Here is a 16759-nt window from a genome sequence, read left to right as displayed (position 1 = left end):
TTTTTTTTTTTTTTTTTTTGAGATGGAGTTTTGCTCTTGTTGCCCAGGCTGGAGAGAAATGGCACGATCTTGGCTCACCGCAACCTTTGCCTCCCAGGTTCAAGCGATTCTCCAGCCTCCGAGTATCTAGGATTAGGCATGCGCCACTACGCCCAGCTAATTTTGTATTTTTAGTAGAGACAGGGTTTCTCCATATTGATGAGGCTGGTCCCGAACTTCTGACCTCGGGTGATTCACCGCCTCGGCCTCCCAACGTGCTGGGATTACAGGTGTGAGCCACTGCGCCCGGCCACCCCAGTGGACTTCTAACCGCTCCTACCTTCCCTCCTACCTACCCCCCAACTCAGGCTGTATCATCTGTTGTAGTGTCTTGAAGAACCAAGGAGGAAAATTGCACCAGCAGAAAAATATTGAGTCATGAAAGATGTGAAAAGGTAGACACATTACATATCATTTATTCAGAAGCAAAGTCTTTTACAGTTGGAGGTGAGTTTGGACCAAGTGAACTACACTTTCATAGGTGCCCCAGCAGGCCCGTTTGATGCTTGATAAACCCACTCTAGACAAGTGGGACTTGCTCTCTGGATACCGGCTGGATAAAGAACAATGAGTACGGATTTCTTGGAAAAGAGACATATAAATTCAGGGATGTCTTTATTCCTCCTTCGCCTGGGAATTAAACTCTTTCTTCCAAAAGTTCAGTTATCTCCTCTTTGAGGCTTTTTACAACTCCCAGAGTGTTCTAGTTGCCCTCTCTATGTCTATACAACTCTGTCTTTATTCTTTCAGCAAGTATTTGTTGAACATTTATTTGCGATTCACAGTCCTGGGTTCTAGGCACACACAGTTGAAAATATACACATAATCTAGCATTATCACGTTGCTTTGAAATTCAGTGGCTATGTGTCTCACACCCCACCTTGTCTCCCAACTGCAATGAATACTGGTTACAATGAAGGCAGGAATGAAGTCTTCATATTTGCATGCCCAGGAACTGAACTGGAATCTGATGACACGCACTACATGACTCCTCCTTACACTGCCACCACCTGAATGAGGCAGCTGCCCTGGGCCCAGATGCTGACCTCATACTGTGCTTTCTGATGTGGCAAATAGACGTTTTCAAGCAGTCCCAGGGAAGCAGAAAAGCCAGTCCTTTGGCCCCTGGAACCTCAATGAGTCAATGTTTAATACGGCCACGAGTCTAGTCACAAGTATAATTTTTTTGACTGGTCCTTTGACTCACTGACCATTCCTGGCATTCGTTTACGTTGTGAACTATGATTCTGTTTCTCCTAATGTAGTCTGGGTGTAGCGTGGAAGCCCCATTTAATAATTTCCGACCTCACTAAGTGCAAGGTCACATTCCAAGCTCCAGAGCTTCATTAAGGAACTCCTTCCCCCGCCCTCTTTTCTTAAGCATATATGCTACCGACGCGGATGGCACCTCACTCGCTCTACAAGTAGCAAGACCCGTTGTCCTTTAGGAATACGGAGGTTTACATCTTCGTTCTGAGGGTGGGGGAAAAATCAGTTGTCACTTTAAAAGAGTTCGTGCTTGCTAAGGTACTAAGGCAGAAGCCGAGCCGAAGCGTCGCGAGAACTGTAACCACCCGCAACTTCTCGCGATGTTTGGCCCCGCTAAAGGTCGCCATTTTGGAGTCCACCCGGCGCCTGGTTACCCCGGCGGCATCTCTCCATCGGCTGCCGGGACCAAAGGTGGTCCCGCGGGTGTCTGGCCTGTGGGCAGCCGGACCGACACGATGTGGCGGCTCCGCTGCAAGGCCAAGGACGGCACCCATGTTTTGCAGGGGCTGTCCAGCCGGACCCGGGTGCGGGAACTCCAGAGCCAAATTGCCGCCATCACCGGGATCGCCCCCGACGGTCAGCGAATCCTCGTCGGATACCCTCCCGAGTGCCTGGATCTCAGCAATGGGGATACCATTCTGGAAGACTTGCCCATCCAATCTGGTAAGGAATCAGGGCTGGGGCCAGGGAAAGTCCCGGGAGGACGGAAAGGGGCGTGAGAGAGAATAGAACACCAGTCAAGGCAAGGTGGCTGTGGGTCGGCGGGGGACTTTGAGGCCAGGGGCGAGGATAGATCGAAGAACAGAGAACTCTGACGGGGGCCGGGGCAAGTGTCTAGCAACTCCTTGTCTTGACACAGGGTTGAAAGGGAACCCAAAGCCTTGAAGTCCCCCTTCCCCAGTCCGCTTTCTGGTCGGCTTTGAAACTATCCCATTTTGTTTTCCGTCGGCGTCCACAAAAATATGAAGAAGTAGGGCCTATTTTTTCTGTCCTTATGTCTCTTTTTCCCTGTATCATCGATGAGATCTCAAGGATGCAGGATTTTTTTTTCTTGGTTCATTTTTGCAATCCCCTTCATAGATACTTCGTTTGACAGACATACTCATTTTCGAGTCAGCTTTTAAACACCCACTGAAAGCCCTTCCAATTTCTAACCAGTAGCAGTTATTTTTGTGCCATATCAAAACTTGAACATCAGTGTTTATAATTAAAAGCTTTCAGTTGCTGTATCAAGGACGCTGTAAACACTCAATAGAGTAGATAAGTTCCCGGAGAAGGAGACCCCCCCCTAGCGGCCTACTCTGTAGTGAGCACCTTCTGTAAAATACTGTATAAGGAAAGGAAATTTTGTTTTTGAAATGTATCTTTTTAGGTAAGCTTAAAGTTGTTTACTCCAGACCCCTTCACTAAATTGGTATGCAACCTGAAGTGTTTTTGTTCTTTGTTCTTTTTTCATCTTTATGAAAATTCAGTGAACAAAGATTGTTACTGGTAACTTATTTGCAAAGCTGTATTCTCTTTAGTAACCCCAGTTTATGCTTTAACTCCTTCAGTTTGTAATTTACAGACTTGGCTAGTGAACACTCGGTTTCTTCTATAATTTCTCTGCAGATCGGGATTTGTTTTATTTTTAACAGGTGACATGCTGATCGTTGAAGAAGACCAAACCAGGCCCAAAAGTTCACCTGCATTTACTAAACGTGGTGCTTCTAGTTACGTCAGGGAAACTTTGCCTGTGCTTACCAGAACCGTGGTCCCAGCAGACAATTCTTGCCTCTTTACCAGTGTGTACTATGTCGTCGAAGGAGGAGTCTTGAATCCAGCTTGTGCCCCTGAGATGAGACGCCTCATAGCACAAATTGTAGCAAGCGATCCAGACTTCTATAGTGAGGCAATACTGGGAAAAACAAATCAAGAGTACTGTGACTGGATCAAAAGGGATGACACTTGGGGAGGAGCAATAGAGATATCGATTTTGTCCAAGTTTTACCAGTGTGAAATATGTGTAGTGGATACACAGACAGTAAGAATTGATCGTTTTGGGGAAGATGCAGGATATACCAAAAGGGTTCTGCTTATTTATGATGGCATCCACTATGATCCACTTCAGCGTAACTTCCCTGATCCAGATACACCTCCTCTGACCATTTTCTCCTCTAATGATGATATTGTTCTTGTACAAGCACTGGAATTAGCAGATGAAGCTAGAAGAAGGAGACAGTTTACTGATGTCAACCGCTTCACCCTGAGATGCATGGTATGTCAGAAAGGATTAACTGGACAAGCAGAAGCAAGGGAACATGCCAAGGAGACAGGCCATACCAACTTTGGAGAAGTGTGATCTATGCATGAATGAGGGTTGAAGTCTACTACCTCACAGATCCAGAAGGCTCTGGGTTTTCCAATAAGCTGTCGTAACCCTAAAGAACAAAGGACACAATGCTTGAACCATCCTTTTGACTTAAAACCACTAAGACACTGAAATTCCTTGTTAAGATTAAAATTAGTGTGCAAGTTTACAGATGTGTGTCTACAGTGGTAAACTGTACATACATGCCTCTTTCTGCTGGAGTGACAGAATAGGTGATCCTTGCCACCTACTGACACTGACCTGAAGATTGAGATTGAGTATTATAAACTAGCACCCAGCAGCTTTAACCTGTAGAAGAAAGCATCACATTTTGGGTAATGTGGAAGGCCTCCTGTGAGTCCACTGGACATTTACCACAGTGTCTCCAGTAACTGAGTCTTTTTAAAAACTCTGAATGAGTTAAGTTTCTAAATTAGGAATTGATTCATCAAATGAAGATACTCAGAATTGTCCAAACTGATTTTATATTGCAATTTGGTAAACTTTATAAATGTGTGCTTAACCACTGATAAGTACATCACAAGCAATTTTTACAGGGATGAGTCTCATCCTTGAGAATGTTATCACAGGACAGGAACTGATTGTGCCCTGTTTAAGATCTCTAGTGTATAAAAAGTAGAATGTATGAGGGAAAAGGTGCCTGAGCAGCTTCCTGAAGCTTTAAAAGACCGTTGGCCTCGTGTTTTAATGCAATTCATGTACTGGTCTTTGTCACATTGGATAACATTTTAAAGTTAAGCAGGGTATTTTTTTAAATTGGAAATTCCTTGAAATTTGAGTCCTCAGTTTTTTCTTCATTTACATAAAGATTTGTCTGGGGGGATTTAATTTTCTCAGCTTTTTGTTAAGAGCACTTCCTCCAAAAAATTTTTTCAAGTAATAATGCTCTGCTTTGGGTTGGTTTTTGTAAGATTTTTTGCACACCTAAACAGCGTTTGCTTTTGTGCTAGCCTTATCCCTCCACTAAAGTTATTTTAAATAATTTCACATTTCTGCAAATTAGCACTTTGCTTATCTGCAATCTTTTACTTTGATTTTTGAAGTTTTAAAGTAATTGGAGTAATACTGTTGAATGAATTTGTTTCACTTCCAAAATAGGAAAAATTGTAAATCCTTGCCTTATGCAGCTTTCTCAGAATTCTGCTTCTTCCTAATACTAGATGTGTAGCCATTTGCTTCGTGGACTAATCCGCAAGGCACACCCTCTAAAACTTAGCTTCACTACAAGATCTTCCAGATAAAGTTTTCTACCTCTTAATTATTCTGATCAGGGATGCTAAATTATAATTTGTTATGTATTATCTCACATAATGTGAAGAGGCTTAATGTTGTGAAGTTTTGTTATTTTGGTCTCATTTTTTATTAAGTGTCTCACTTAGAAATATCAGTGGTATACTTTAAAGCACTTGGATCTTTTTCAGCATATCTTCCTAGCAAATGTTTTAAAATTAACATTTACTTTTAGCACTTTCACTTGGTGAAGGTGGCCATATAAAATTAAGGAACATTTGAACAATATAGGAGAAAAGTACTTTTAAGGGACAATTCACAAAGTATGTTTGAAATTGTCAGATGACATTTCTTGAGTACCTTTTGTGTGCATAGTTATTTTAGACAATATAAGCTGTTATGGTCAGTATAACTTAAAAGTGTTTAGTTTTCTATTTTACTGAGCCTTAAAAATAGCACTGATGAACTTATGATACTTAATGTTTGGCAATCATAATATGTTCAAATTAATAGAATTGAAAATCTCTCCACACCTGACTCTCATCTGGTCTGGATGGTTTGGGTTTTGTATCTTTTATGTCTCCCAGAAAATATTAAATTTAAAACTGTAAATTAAGAATATACCACTAGATAACAATTATCAAATTGAGCTTTATGTATCGTTACTCAGAAAGCTTACCTTCCTTTCTTTGCTACTTCAGGAGACAAAGTTGACATTTGCTTACTGCAGCTTTAGATTTATAGAATATAAGTTTATTCATGCAACAAATATTTATTGAGTAATTTATACTGTGCCAGGCATGTTTTGATATGTTTCTGTCGTATGTTTTGATATGTTCCAACATAAGTTTCTGTCACTTTAAAATTCAGTATATATTTTCTACAGTGGGTAAATTTAACAAATGGAAAGGAAAATTAAACCCCTTCATTGTAAGTGCTTTGTTTACATATTAAGTGTCAAATATTTATTCAGGGGATCTTATTTCATTCTATTTTATCTGTTATGTAGGTTGTCCATTTACCGGTTGGACACAGATACTCTGTCAAATTCCTTTCAAAAATGACTTTAATCTGCTGAAATTTAGCACTAGTACTTTAGTGTTCTGATCATGGAAAATTCAAGATGAAGCTTTATTTGCGGACCATCTGATTTAGTTATTGAGGATTAAAAACCTAAACCTTTGCTCATTCTAAACTCAAGCTTTAAAACCTCACAGAATTTACAGGGGTTTTTTGTTGTTGTTTGTTTTTTCATTTTTTACTGTGCTTATTAAACTCTTGAAATCAGTTATTAAAGGGAGTAAATTCTCATCTTAGGAATTTCGAAAATCTGTGGACTTATAACTTTCAGGAGGATTAAATGTCTTTAAGTTTTGCACTAGAGCAGAGTGAAATCCTTCTTCCTATTCATTCAGTTTTTGCCTGCCATAGAGGAATTTTTTTTTTTAATTAAAATGAGGACAGTTTATATCAGTGGCAAAGTGAATAAAGACCTCACTTTCCCACCCCACCCTTCTTCCTTTCTTTTACTCTTCTTTGGATTAAAGGTCAGGTGTAGTGCTATGAAGATTCACTCCTGAGTAAAGTGATTTCAGAAGCTAAAATTGAATATACCTGGAAATTTTGTGATGTGTTAGCCAAGTGAAGACATTAGTGTGTTACATCTTTTGCTAATGATTTGTGGTTGATTTCTTCATTGTTTCCCATGAAATTAGCATAGTCATGTAGTACCCTTGAAGCTTGACTGCTGGTCAGTTTGACCCTGTTTTTAACAACTAATGTAGTCATGCCACTTGATTATTCCATGAAGTCCCAGCAAAATAATAATCAGGAATTAACTAACATTATGTTTTCTATCTAATTTGTGTCCCTAAATGCCTATGCCTAACTTGCTTCTCCAGTTTATTCCTTCTGTGTAGAGATTAAAACGTGGGTGTTGCAAGTTGCCCTAAGCTAAACATAGTTTTCTTACATCTTTTTGGAAAAAAATGGAATGGGAAGTATGCAAGATTAAGCAACAGAGCGATTTTTTTTTTTTTTTTGACAGATCAGGTGACCTTCCTAAACATACTAAGAATTACGTTCTTTCATGTGTTGAGACACATTTAATTTGTTTGCAGCACTTTAAAAAAAATATGGAATAAAAGTTTACATGTTGGCCCTCTAGGGATCTAATTAAGGACATTAAAGTACAGTTCTTGAGCTACCGTCCATCAGCTCTTCTTAATCAAAGATTGCCATCAGTATAGAGTGTATCTAATGGCACAACATTCTGGTGTTTTGGTGACAGTAGAACTCAATTTCAGTAACTATTAGGAGCATGGTCTGTGCTCTAGCATTAAAAATGTTATTATTATAATGTGAATATCTTGTATTCATTGTACAATGCAGTATTCAAAATTGTCCTTGTAGTGCAAAGATGACTGATAATTTCTAAAAGATTTGATCCTTAAAACTTGTTTGTTTCCAAGCAGACTTATTTTAAGGAAACTGATTTTTGAGTCAGAGGCCTTAAAAGTGTCGTATACAAGTGGCATCATTTTAAGTCCAAAGTGAAACACTCAATTTGAATAAGCTAGTTTATTAACTAAAGCTGTTTTGTTATGAAGTGTTAACAGTATTTCAGCACATGTCATTCAACATAAAAAGAATATGAAATGTCCCTGGTGTGGGAGAGTGTTTATTTTTCTCAAAATTAGCTAGCATTTTGCTTACAGTGCTTTGAATATTTGACTTAAAATTATTATTGATGTTGAATTGTAGGGTGCTGATTTAGGTCTTGATTCACATACATTTAAAGGAGGTTGGTAACCCCCTCATGGTAGAGTGAAGGGAGAAAAGGGCCAAGAGGACAAAGTACCACTGAAAAAGAAGAGATTGTCAAATGGATGCATTCCTAGTCATGAATTATGCTTTTCCAAACATTTTTAAAGCAATGCCTTTGTGTCAACTCAACCCTTCTTCCCCATTTCTTATCATAGAAGGTAGCATGGCCATAGGTGAAAAAGCTTGTCATTAAAGTATGAAACCATGAATTATAAGCATTTTGCCATGATGCCCTTTTATACTTATGTTTTTAAAAGTACTAACCAACATACAGGAGTTTAGGAATAGTGAAGATATAATTTGATTAAGTTGTAGGTAAACAGAAAGGATAATCTTAGGCTCAGAATTTCTACTGTGATTACGAGTCTACTTTATAAACTGGTGTAGGCTATGTAATTAGCCTGTAAGTTACTTAAAGGACCGGGGGACCTAATTTTTGTCAGTTTTCCAGTCACATTGGTGCCATTCAGGACTCCAGCTGTTTACAGGAAATATGTACTTAGCAGAGTAGTATTTTTCCTTGAAAAAAATTTAAATTCAGCCTGATTACAGAATGAATATGAATAGCTTGTGAAAAGGGTTAGAGAACAACAATATTCCTATAGTTTCTGTATTAATTCAGTAGAGACAGATTCCTGATGCAAAAATAAAACCACAAGACTGTCAAATTGGAGCTTTAGAATATGACTTGAAAAAATAGGGATGGGCAAAACAGCATAAGAAAATATTTTTTCTTAAGATGGACAGTGTTTTCTTGTTTTAAAAATGTTTTGCCTATTTGCCAGCATTTTTTGAAGTAATGCACTGCTGCTACCTGGAAGATGTCTAACTTCATTTTCTACAACTCTTATGTGATTTTGCCATTGTCATTAAGATGCATTGATTTTATTTATGAGGTGTGTGACTTTGAATATCTAAATGCTGTATTAAGTGACTTGTTTCAAAGGAATAAATGAAGTGAAAACATTGTTGTTTGAGTTTATTTTGGGATCAGGGCAGAAGGCCAGTGAACAGCTATTTTACTCAATATACATATTATCAAAAGCTTACCGCATCTTTACCAAAATCTGCCAAATATCACCAGTTAGGCAGACTCAGTGAATGAGATAGGAGAAACTAAGGTATTTCTCCTTAACACCGAAAGGCATTTGAAATTCCCATTCATTGACTAAATTTTTTTCTAAATCAAATCCTGCAAGTTGTAATTCAATATTTGTTGCTGACAAATTGTCAATGTGGAAAGGCTTAATATTTCTTTTATAATAGACTGCAATCTTTGTGAACTTAGATCTGTTTGAAAATAGCAACATCACTATGGGAGAGTTTATTTCATCTTTGGTAGTGTCAACATTTAAACATGTATTTGAAGCAACACTGTGGCTATTAGAATTGGCCAGAGTTCAGGTTCCCTACCTAAACTAAACTACTTACCCATTCTTTCTCATTGAAAGCTTGAAAATTAAGGAAGTGGAACTGATAATATCTAATCAAATTGTACAGCCACATAAAATATATCTCTGGGGGTCAGCATACATCCAACATAAGAGTAAGTCAAGCCAAACCTCACATTGCAAGGTTCATAAAGAATTGCTTGGGTTGTGTGATGGAAGCTTACTGACTAATTAATTGTGCCCATAAAGCAATGCTTCTCAAAGTTGGTCATCACATTACCTGGGAACTTGTTAGAAATGCAAATGCTCAGAAGGAAATCCGAAATTGGTGAAACCCAACAATCAATTTTAATAAGCCCCCAGGCGATACTAATACATGATTAAAAAAAAAAAAAAAGTTTTGTAATCGTGCCTATCACTATGGTTGTTTAAATGAACCATTAATCAACTTGCAAGAGATCTCTTATGGCTTATACCAGTTTTATGTCCTTAGCCTCATGCAATTCATTTTCACTCACCACTTAATAGTCATTAAATTTACACATAATGTAAATCCAGAGAAGGCTTATAGAACAATGAATGACAATTCAAAAATCTCAACAAGCCGAAAACGCCTAACATTGAATATTCCTAAATGTGAAGTCCTGCCCTTGAGTTCTAAACAATCCATTATGTGAATTCAGCATGAGGGAAAACCTGGCTTTATAGTTGTTTTGACAAAAGATGTAGCAATGGTACTTAATTCTAATTCTGATCCCAATAGAGTGCTATGGCTTAGGTTGCAAAAATAGCTACATCTTAGTACTTGAAAGAGCAGTGAAAAGGAAGCAATAGTCTTTTTTTTTTTTCTTTTGAGACAGAGTGTTGCTGTGTCGCGCAGGTGGCTGGAGTGCTGTGGGGCGATCTCGGCTCACTGCAAGCTCCACCTCCTGGGTTCACACCATTTTCCATCCTCAGCCTCCCAAGTCGCTGGGACTACAGGCATCCGCCGCCACACCCAGCTAATTTTTTGTATTTTTAGTAGAGACGGGGTTTCACCATGTTAGCCAGGATGGTCTTGATCTCCAGACCTCATGAACCGCCCGCCTCGGCCTCCCAAAGTGCTGGAATTACAGGTGTGAGCCACCGTGCCCAGCCACAATAGTCTTAATGTTGGTCATGTTGCACTGGAGGTTTGGATGTGGGTTTTACCTGTAAAATGTGGTGAAAACCAGGTTTGATGGCCATCGTGGAGGCTGAAGAAATGAGGGGGGAAGAAAAAGAGATTGACACGATAGCTAACTTCAAATTTTGGGAAATGTATAAAAGATGAATTAGATTTATTCTCTGAGGTCCTAGAGGAAAGAACTCAGACTGAAAAAGGATGGATATTGTTGCAAAATAAACTTACGTTGAAAACCTAACAAGAATGAAAAGGGAAGCTATAATATAAAAAAAATTAGTAATGGAGGTAATCTTTTGCATAATGAGGAATAGTGCTAGAAGTCATTAGGTCCCTATCATCTTAAAAAAAAAAAAAATCTGTTTTACAGATGTTGGGGAGAATGTGGGGAAATAGGGATGTTTTACACTGTTGGTGGGAGTGTAAATTAGTTCAACCATTGTGGAAGACAGTGTGGCAATTCCTCAAGGATCTAGAACTAGAAATACCATTTGACCAACAATCCCATTACTGGGTATATACCAAAAGGATTTAAATCATTCTACTATAAAGACACATGCACACATGTTTATTGCAGCACTATTCACAATAGCAAAGACTTGGAACCAACCCAAATGCCCATCAATGATAGATTGGATAAAGAAATGTGGCACATGTACACCATGGAATACTATGCAGCCATAAAAAAGAATGAGTTCATGTCCTTTGCAGGGACATGGATGAAGCTGGAAACCATCATTCTCAGCAAACTTAACACAAGAACAGAAAACCAAACACCATGTGTTCTCACTCATAATTGGGAGTTGAACAATGAGAACAATATGGGCACAGGAAGGGGAACATCACACACCGGGGCCTGTCGGGGTAGGGTGTAAGGGGAGGGATAGCATTAGGAGAAATAACTAATGTAGATGATGGGTTGATAGGTGCAGCAAACCACCATGGCACATGCATACCTATGTAACAAAACTGCACGTTCTGCACATGTATCCCAGAACTTAAAGTATAATAAAAAAAAAAAAGAAAGAAAAATCTGGCCGGGCGCAGTGTCTCACGCCTGTAATCCCAGCTCTTTGGGAGGCTGGATCACAAGGTCAGGAGATCGAGACCATCCTGGCTAATACGGTGAAACCCCGTCTCTACTAAAAATACAAAAAATTAGCCAGGTGTGGTGGTGGGTGCCTGTAGTCCCAGCTACTCGGGAGACTGAGGCAGGAGAATGGTGTGCACCTGGGAGGCGGAGCTTGCAGTGAGCCGAGATCGCCCCACTGCACTCCAGCCTGGGCGACAGTGTGAGATTCCGTCTCAGAAAAAAAAAAAAAAAAAAAAAGAAAAGCATTTTAAATGCTAGTTATAACTACAAAAAGAAAAACTTTTTTTCTGTCCTCTTTACCATCCCATTAGAGCTTAGAAAAAGGGTGACTTGTGCTCTTAGTTATGTGGTGAAGGCTACAAAGCAGGACTTATGTATTTGGCAAAGTGTATAACTACTGAATGGGTAAGTATCTGTGCTTATCTTACATCTCTAAGCCTGAATGAGACATTCAAGAACAGAAAAGCAGGCATTTCAAATATATTTTCTATTTTGTTTTGACTTGGATTATCTTTGTCTCTATTTTGTTTATAAATTTTGAGGATGTTTACCAGATGAAAACAAGGCACAAACATATTCCCCTAAGCTCACTGAAACTTTTATGATTTCCTCATAAAATGAATTCAAGAATTCCTAAGAAACTATTAATAGCTCTCAGAGAATGAATAGCCTTCTCTCTCTTTGCTTTAGCAGCTGCCACTCTTTTAACTTTTCTGCCCTTCTGACCTCCTAGAATTCCTTCCTTACATGAAGTGAAGTTTTCTCATCTTATTCCTATGGCATTTCTCTGTATTCAATTGGAGGACTTCATTAGTGAATCCTGAGGTATTGGAGTAGATGTCATAATGACTTGGCCGTGTTCTAAAACCCTAAAGATGGCCCTGTTAAATCATACAATAAACCAAAAATCTATTAATCTGGAGTTGTTTGCAGTTATTGCTGATTCAGGAATCAGGTTTGAAATCAATACCGAAGTTAAGTACAAAATGTAGACAAAATTATTCTCAATAACCCTTACCTATTTCACAGCGTGCATAGACATCACCGTAACTTACGTAAGTCCAGCACAGCTAGTCCCCACGCCAGTGTTGGAAGAGTTCATTCTCACTCCTGCGGTGCAACTCTCTGAGGTCCCAACCTACAGTGAGCGTGGCTCACTAGAGCACATTCATTGGTGGACCCTGAACTCCAATGCCTGTTCTCCCTGTTCTCTTAAGCTATCAGAAGTACCACTCAGCCTCTCAGCATCTCAGCCACCCATTTTGGAATAGACAAATGTCTCCAGAGGAAAAGTGGCTGGTCTCAAATGTTGGACACAACACACCAGACCTCTGTCCTCACCTTGATCCAGGCCTGTGTCCTTAGTGCTGGCCAAATTCTTCACTATCTTTTTGGCTCTCCGCTGCAAACGGCAGGAGAGTTTGTCTGAATTACCCAGTCCAGCATTCCTGGAAGTGGAAGTCCTCAGCAGCACCTTTCCTATGATAATCAATAAACAACTATCATAAAATTGTGGGTTTTTTTTTTTTTAAAGATGTAATCTTGGAAATGTCAGGTATGAAACAAATGAGGTAATAATTTTTCTGTCAACAATGGAGGAAAGAAGGGTTTAGTAAGAGTTTGTCAGGGTTTATTTAGAACTATCCAATAGGAAAAAGCACTTTATCAAGTAACCATGAATGTTTTTCTAACACAGTTCATTTCCATTCTGTTGGATATTTATATTGAATTAAATAGAAATGTCCTTTTTATGGAATAATAATCTATTTTTAGAGTCTATTATGTAGGACATTTCATAAAATTACTCTTCCTAACTATGGACAAAATTTTACAGTTGCTGGAATTCCAAACTTTCTTCCACTATGACTTAACTGTTTTGTATTGGGGTTGATAACTCTTTCTCTAACGAATTTTATTGGATTGAATTACTTCTCCCAGAGTGTTAATATTATGGAGTAAATTGATCAATTTGAGTTTTTAAACCTACAAATCTAAGGAGCAGATTTTGCATTATGTTGACATACTGCCAAAGTCACCCTCTCATCCTTTAACATCCAAAGATCTAGCCTTGTTTTTCTTACTCTTACAATGAAGACCAAGAAAATGATCTTGAATTTGGCTAGGAAAAGCTAAGGTAATAATTTATCTCTGAAAAGTATTAAATGGTTTAACAAATCCTTATTGAGCTTTTACTTATCGCAAAATATGATGTCAAATACCTCCTAATTCATTGAATAAACATTTCTGAATGCTAATGTCATGCCAGGAACTTCTCTAGGTGGTGGGTATAATTTGGAGGGGGAAAAAAAACACTACTACAAAGAAATAAAAATGCAAGTGCTATAAGATCCTTTTGGCCGGGCGCAGTGGCTCAAGCCTGTAATCCCAGCACTTTGGGAGGCTGAGACTGGCGGATCACGAGGTCAGGAGATCAAGACCATCCTGGCTAACACAGTGAAACCCCGTCTCTACTAAAAGATACAAAAAATTAGCCGGGCGAGGTGGCGGGCACCTGTAGTCCCAGCTCCTCGGGAGGTTGAGGCAGGAGAATGGCGTGAAACCCGGAGGCGGAGCTTGCAGTGAGCTGAGATCCAGCCACTGCACTCCAGCCTGGGCGACACAGCGAGACTCCGTCTCAAAAAAAAAAAAAAGAAAAAAAGATCCTTTTGTAGTTCATAAGTGTGATGATTGGGGTTTTGCACTTACGTGTGGGATGTGATGACTCTCTCAAACCTTATTATGACATCAACACATTACCTGTCTGAAGTGAAAAATAAATACAGGTGCTATGAAAAGAATAATTGGGTGGGAGATTCGAATTTCAATTGGTGAATCTGGGAAAGACTTTGAGAAGGTGACATTTAAGCTGAAATCTGAAGCATGAATAAGAACTAATCAGTTGAAAAATAAAATCATTTCAAGTAGCAGGTATAGCATTTGCAAACATGATATTGCAGGAGGAAATGAAATATTTTTCAGACCAGTCTGGTCACAGTATGATAAACAGGGGGAGGGGACATGAGATAAAGTATTAGAAGCAGGCAACAATCCAGATTTGCAGCATCTATAAACTATATTAAGCATTTACTCGAATTCATATTTACCAGATTTTATTTGCTTATTTAATATTTGTGCCCATAATTAGCTTGTAAACTCCACAAGGGCAGGAACTAGTTGTGACTTTTGTTATTTTTGTATTCCCAACACCTAATAAGGGGCTGGATATATAGTAGATATTCAATATATAGTTGAATGAATGAACATGTGAATGAATAGTCAATGAAGTTTATTCCTGTAAAGGAATAAAGTTATCCTAAGATCACTGGGAGGATATGCAAGCATTTTAAAGAAGGCATCAGATTGATATTCCTCAAAGTTTACTTTAACTGCCCTGTGGAGAAGAGATTGAAGAGGGCGGAGTGGAAGTGGAGGACCAGTGAGGAGGAGGCTGTACTACAGTAACATATGGAAGTGATGACGGTGAGCATTATCATAGTTAGCATTTATTGAGTGCTTACAGTATACTCAGCACTCTTCATGTATTATCTCATGTAATCTTCACAATAACTCTATAAGTTATGTGCTATTATTGTCATCTCTATTTTATAGATATAATTACTGAGAATTATAAAGTTTAAACTGCCTCAAGGACAAACAGCTAATAAGTGGATGATGGCTTGGGCTAAGTAGATGTCAAGAGAAGAGGATAGATGTAGGATATAATTTGGAGATAGGATCTCCAAGACTTGGTGATGGGGAATAATATTTCCTCAATCAACTGGTAGGAAAAAGTAACATTTACTGATTCATGGAAGATGAAGGGGGAAAGTATTTGGAGAGAACAGAGAAAAAAAGAGTTAAGACATGTTAAGTTTGAGATATTTGTGACTCATAGAAAGCAGAGATCATGTAGGCATCTACAGGTCTGAAGTTCAAAAGACAGGTCTGAAGTTCTAAAGACAAAGACCTAAATTTTGGACTCGACCTATAGCTAAAAGCTGTGTGGATGGAAGAGAGCAAGCAGAGAGAGTGTATGTAGCGAGGAAGACTCAGCACAAAACTGCAAGTAACTCCCAACATTTAGGAGCCAGGTAAGGGAAAAAGAACCAGCATTTAAAAGTCAGTTGAAGAAAGAGCCACTAAGGATAATTGAGGGTTCAGGAGAGAGAGATTAAAGAAGCAAGAGAATTTTATGTCATGGAATTCAAGAGAAAATAGTTTTTTTAAAAAAACTGAAAGTGGTCAGCTGTGTTGGATGTTATAGAAAGACAAGTTAGAGAAGAATTCAGAGAGTCTATAGGATTTGGCAAACGGGAGTTCATTAATGACCTTAGCACAAGCTGTTTTAGGGGAGTCATGGAAAAAGTAGCCAGATGGAAATGAGTTGAAGAGTAAATAGGGATGTCTGATTAAAGATAACAAGTTGAACATATTCACTAACCTCCACTCCCCCAAAACTTCAGTCAAATGATAGTAATGGAATTACACTCAAGGACAAAGAGATAGCCGGGTAAATAATAACAAAATCTCGGAAGTTAGCAAGCTGCTAACTTTCAAGTAATTTTTAACAAATTAGTTAACAAGCAGTTGGATGTGTGGTAACTGAGAGCAGATTTTAAAAAGCTGATGGGTATTATTTTAGGAGAAAGGTCAAAATGACGATGCAGGAGAGAAGGTTGCAGGGATAGAGCTGGTGAGATGAGATTCAGAGCACACGTGGATGACAGGATTTTATAGGAAAAACGTTTTGTTGTTGTTGTTGTACCAATAGAGAAAAAGAAGAAAATGGTGCAAAGGAAGGTAGGTTTGTAAATTTGGGGATGGGAATGTGGCATTCCTGCCTCTTGACTACTGTTGTCTTACTGAAGCTTTCAAAATTGGTGACAAAGTTGTTATATGAAAATGGAGTGAAAGAGATGTGGACAGTTATGGAGAGAGAAAAAGAGTGGTTTCAGAAAAGGGGAAATCCAGCTTCCTAAAGTAGTAATTGCCTGCAGTATAGAGTACCCATTTGAGGTTGTTACTCATGAATTTATGGCGGTACCAATCTGCCTGTTGTGTGATCAACATAAAGATGTTAGTGACTCCAAGGAATCCAGTAACACCAAATCAAAAGCAAAAGCAGGAAATGCTGATATGTGGAGTTGACCATTAAAGGTGACATTTCTGGGAACCAAGAAACCAGCAGGTAGGAGACAAGTGGTTACAGTCTATTCAGTCTGCCTTGCTTAGAGCTGTCGGTATGTGATATAGTGTGAATGTTCTGTCCCCTCCAAATCTCATGTTGAAATGTGACCTCCAAAGTTGGAGGTGGACCTAGTGGGAGGCATTTGGGTGATGGGAACAGATCCTTCATGAATGTCTTGGTGCTGTCCTTT

General features: G+C 38.8%; 1 protein-coding gene and 1 non-coding gene across 2 annotated transcripts; both read left to right on the top strand.

Moving 5' to 3' along the window:
* The first annotated feature begins 1628 nt into the window (after positions 1-1628).
* On the top strand, positions 1629-8700 carry YOD1 (YOD1 deubiquitinase). The gene is made up of 2 exons (XM_023186880.1): positions 1629-1971; positions 2946-8700. Exons 1-2 carry the CDS (start codon positions 1629-1631, stop codon positions 3647-3649), a joined length of 1047 nt encoding a protein of 348 aa, XP_023042648.1. The 3' UTR covers positions 3650-8700.
* A 5341-nt stretch (positions 8701-14041) lies between these two features.
* On the top strand, positions 14042-14148 carry LOC111522845. The gene has a single exon (XR_002725355.1). It is a non-coding gene; the product is annotated as a small nucleolar RNA U13 (small nucleolar RNA).
* Positions 14149-16759: the final 2611 nt, after the last annotated feature.

Source organism: Piliocolobus tephrosceles, chromosome 1, assembly GCF_002776525.5.
Source record: "Piliocolobus tephrosceles isolate RC106 chromosome 1, ASM277652v3, whole genome shotgun sequence".
Lineage (NCBI taxonomy): Eukaryota > Metazoa > Chordata > Mammalia > Primates > Cercopithecidae > Piliocolobus > Piliocolobus tephrosceles.
This window is presented reverse-complemented; position numbering and strand designations above follow the sequence as displayed.

Bases quoted from the DNA above. Each gene is read 5' to 3' on its own strand.
- YOD1 (XM_023186880.1), top strand. From the start codon at position 1,629: ATGTTTGGCCCCGCTAAAGGTCGCCATTTTGGAGTCCACCCGGCGCCT. The intron at 1,972-2,945 runs GTAAGGAATCAG...TATTTTTAACAG, and splicing joins AGACTTGCCCATCCAATCTG to GTGACATGCTGATCGTTGAA.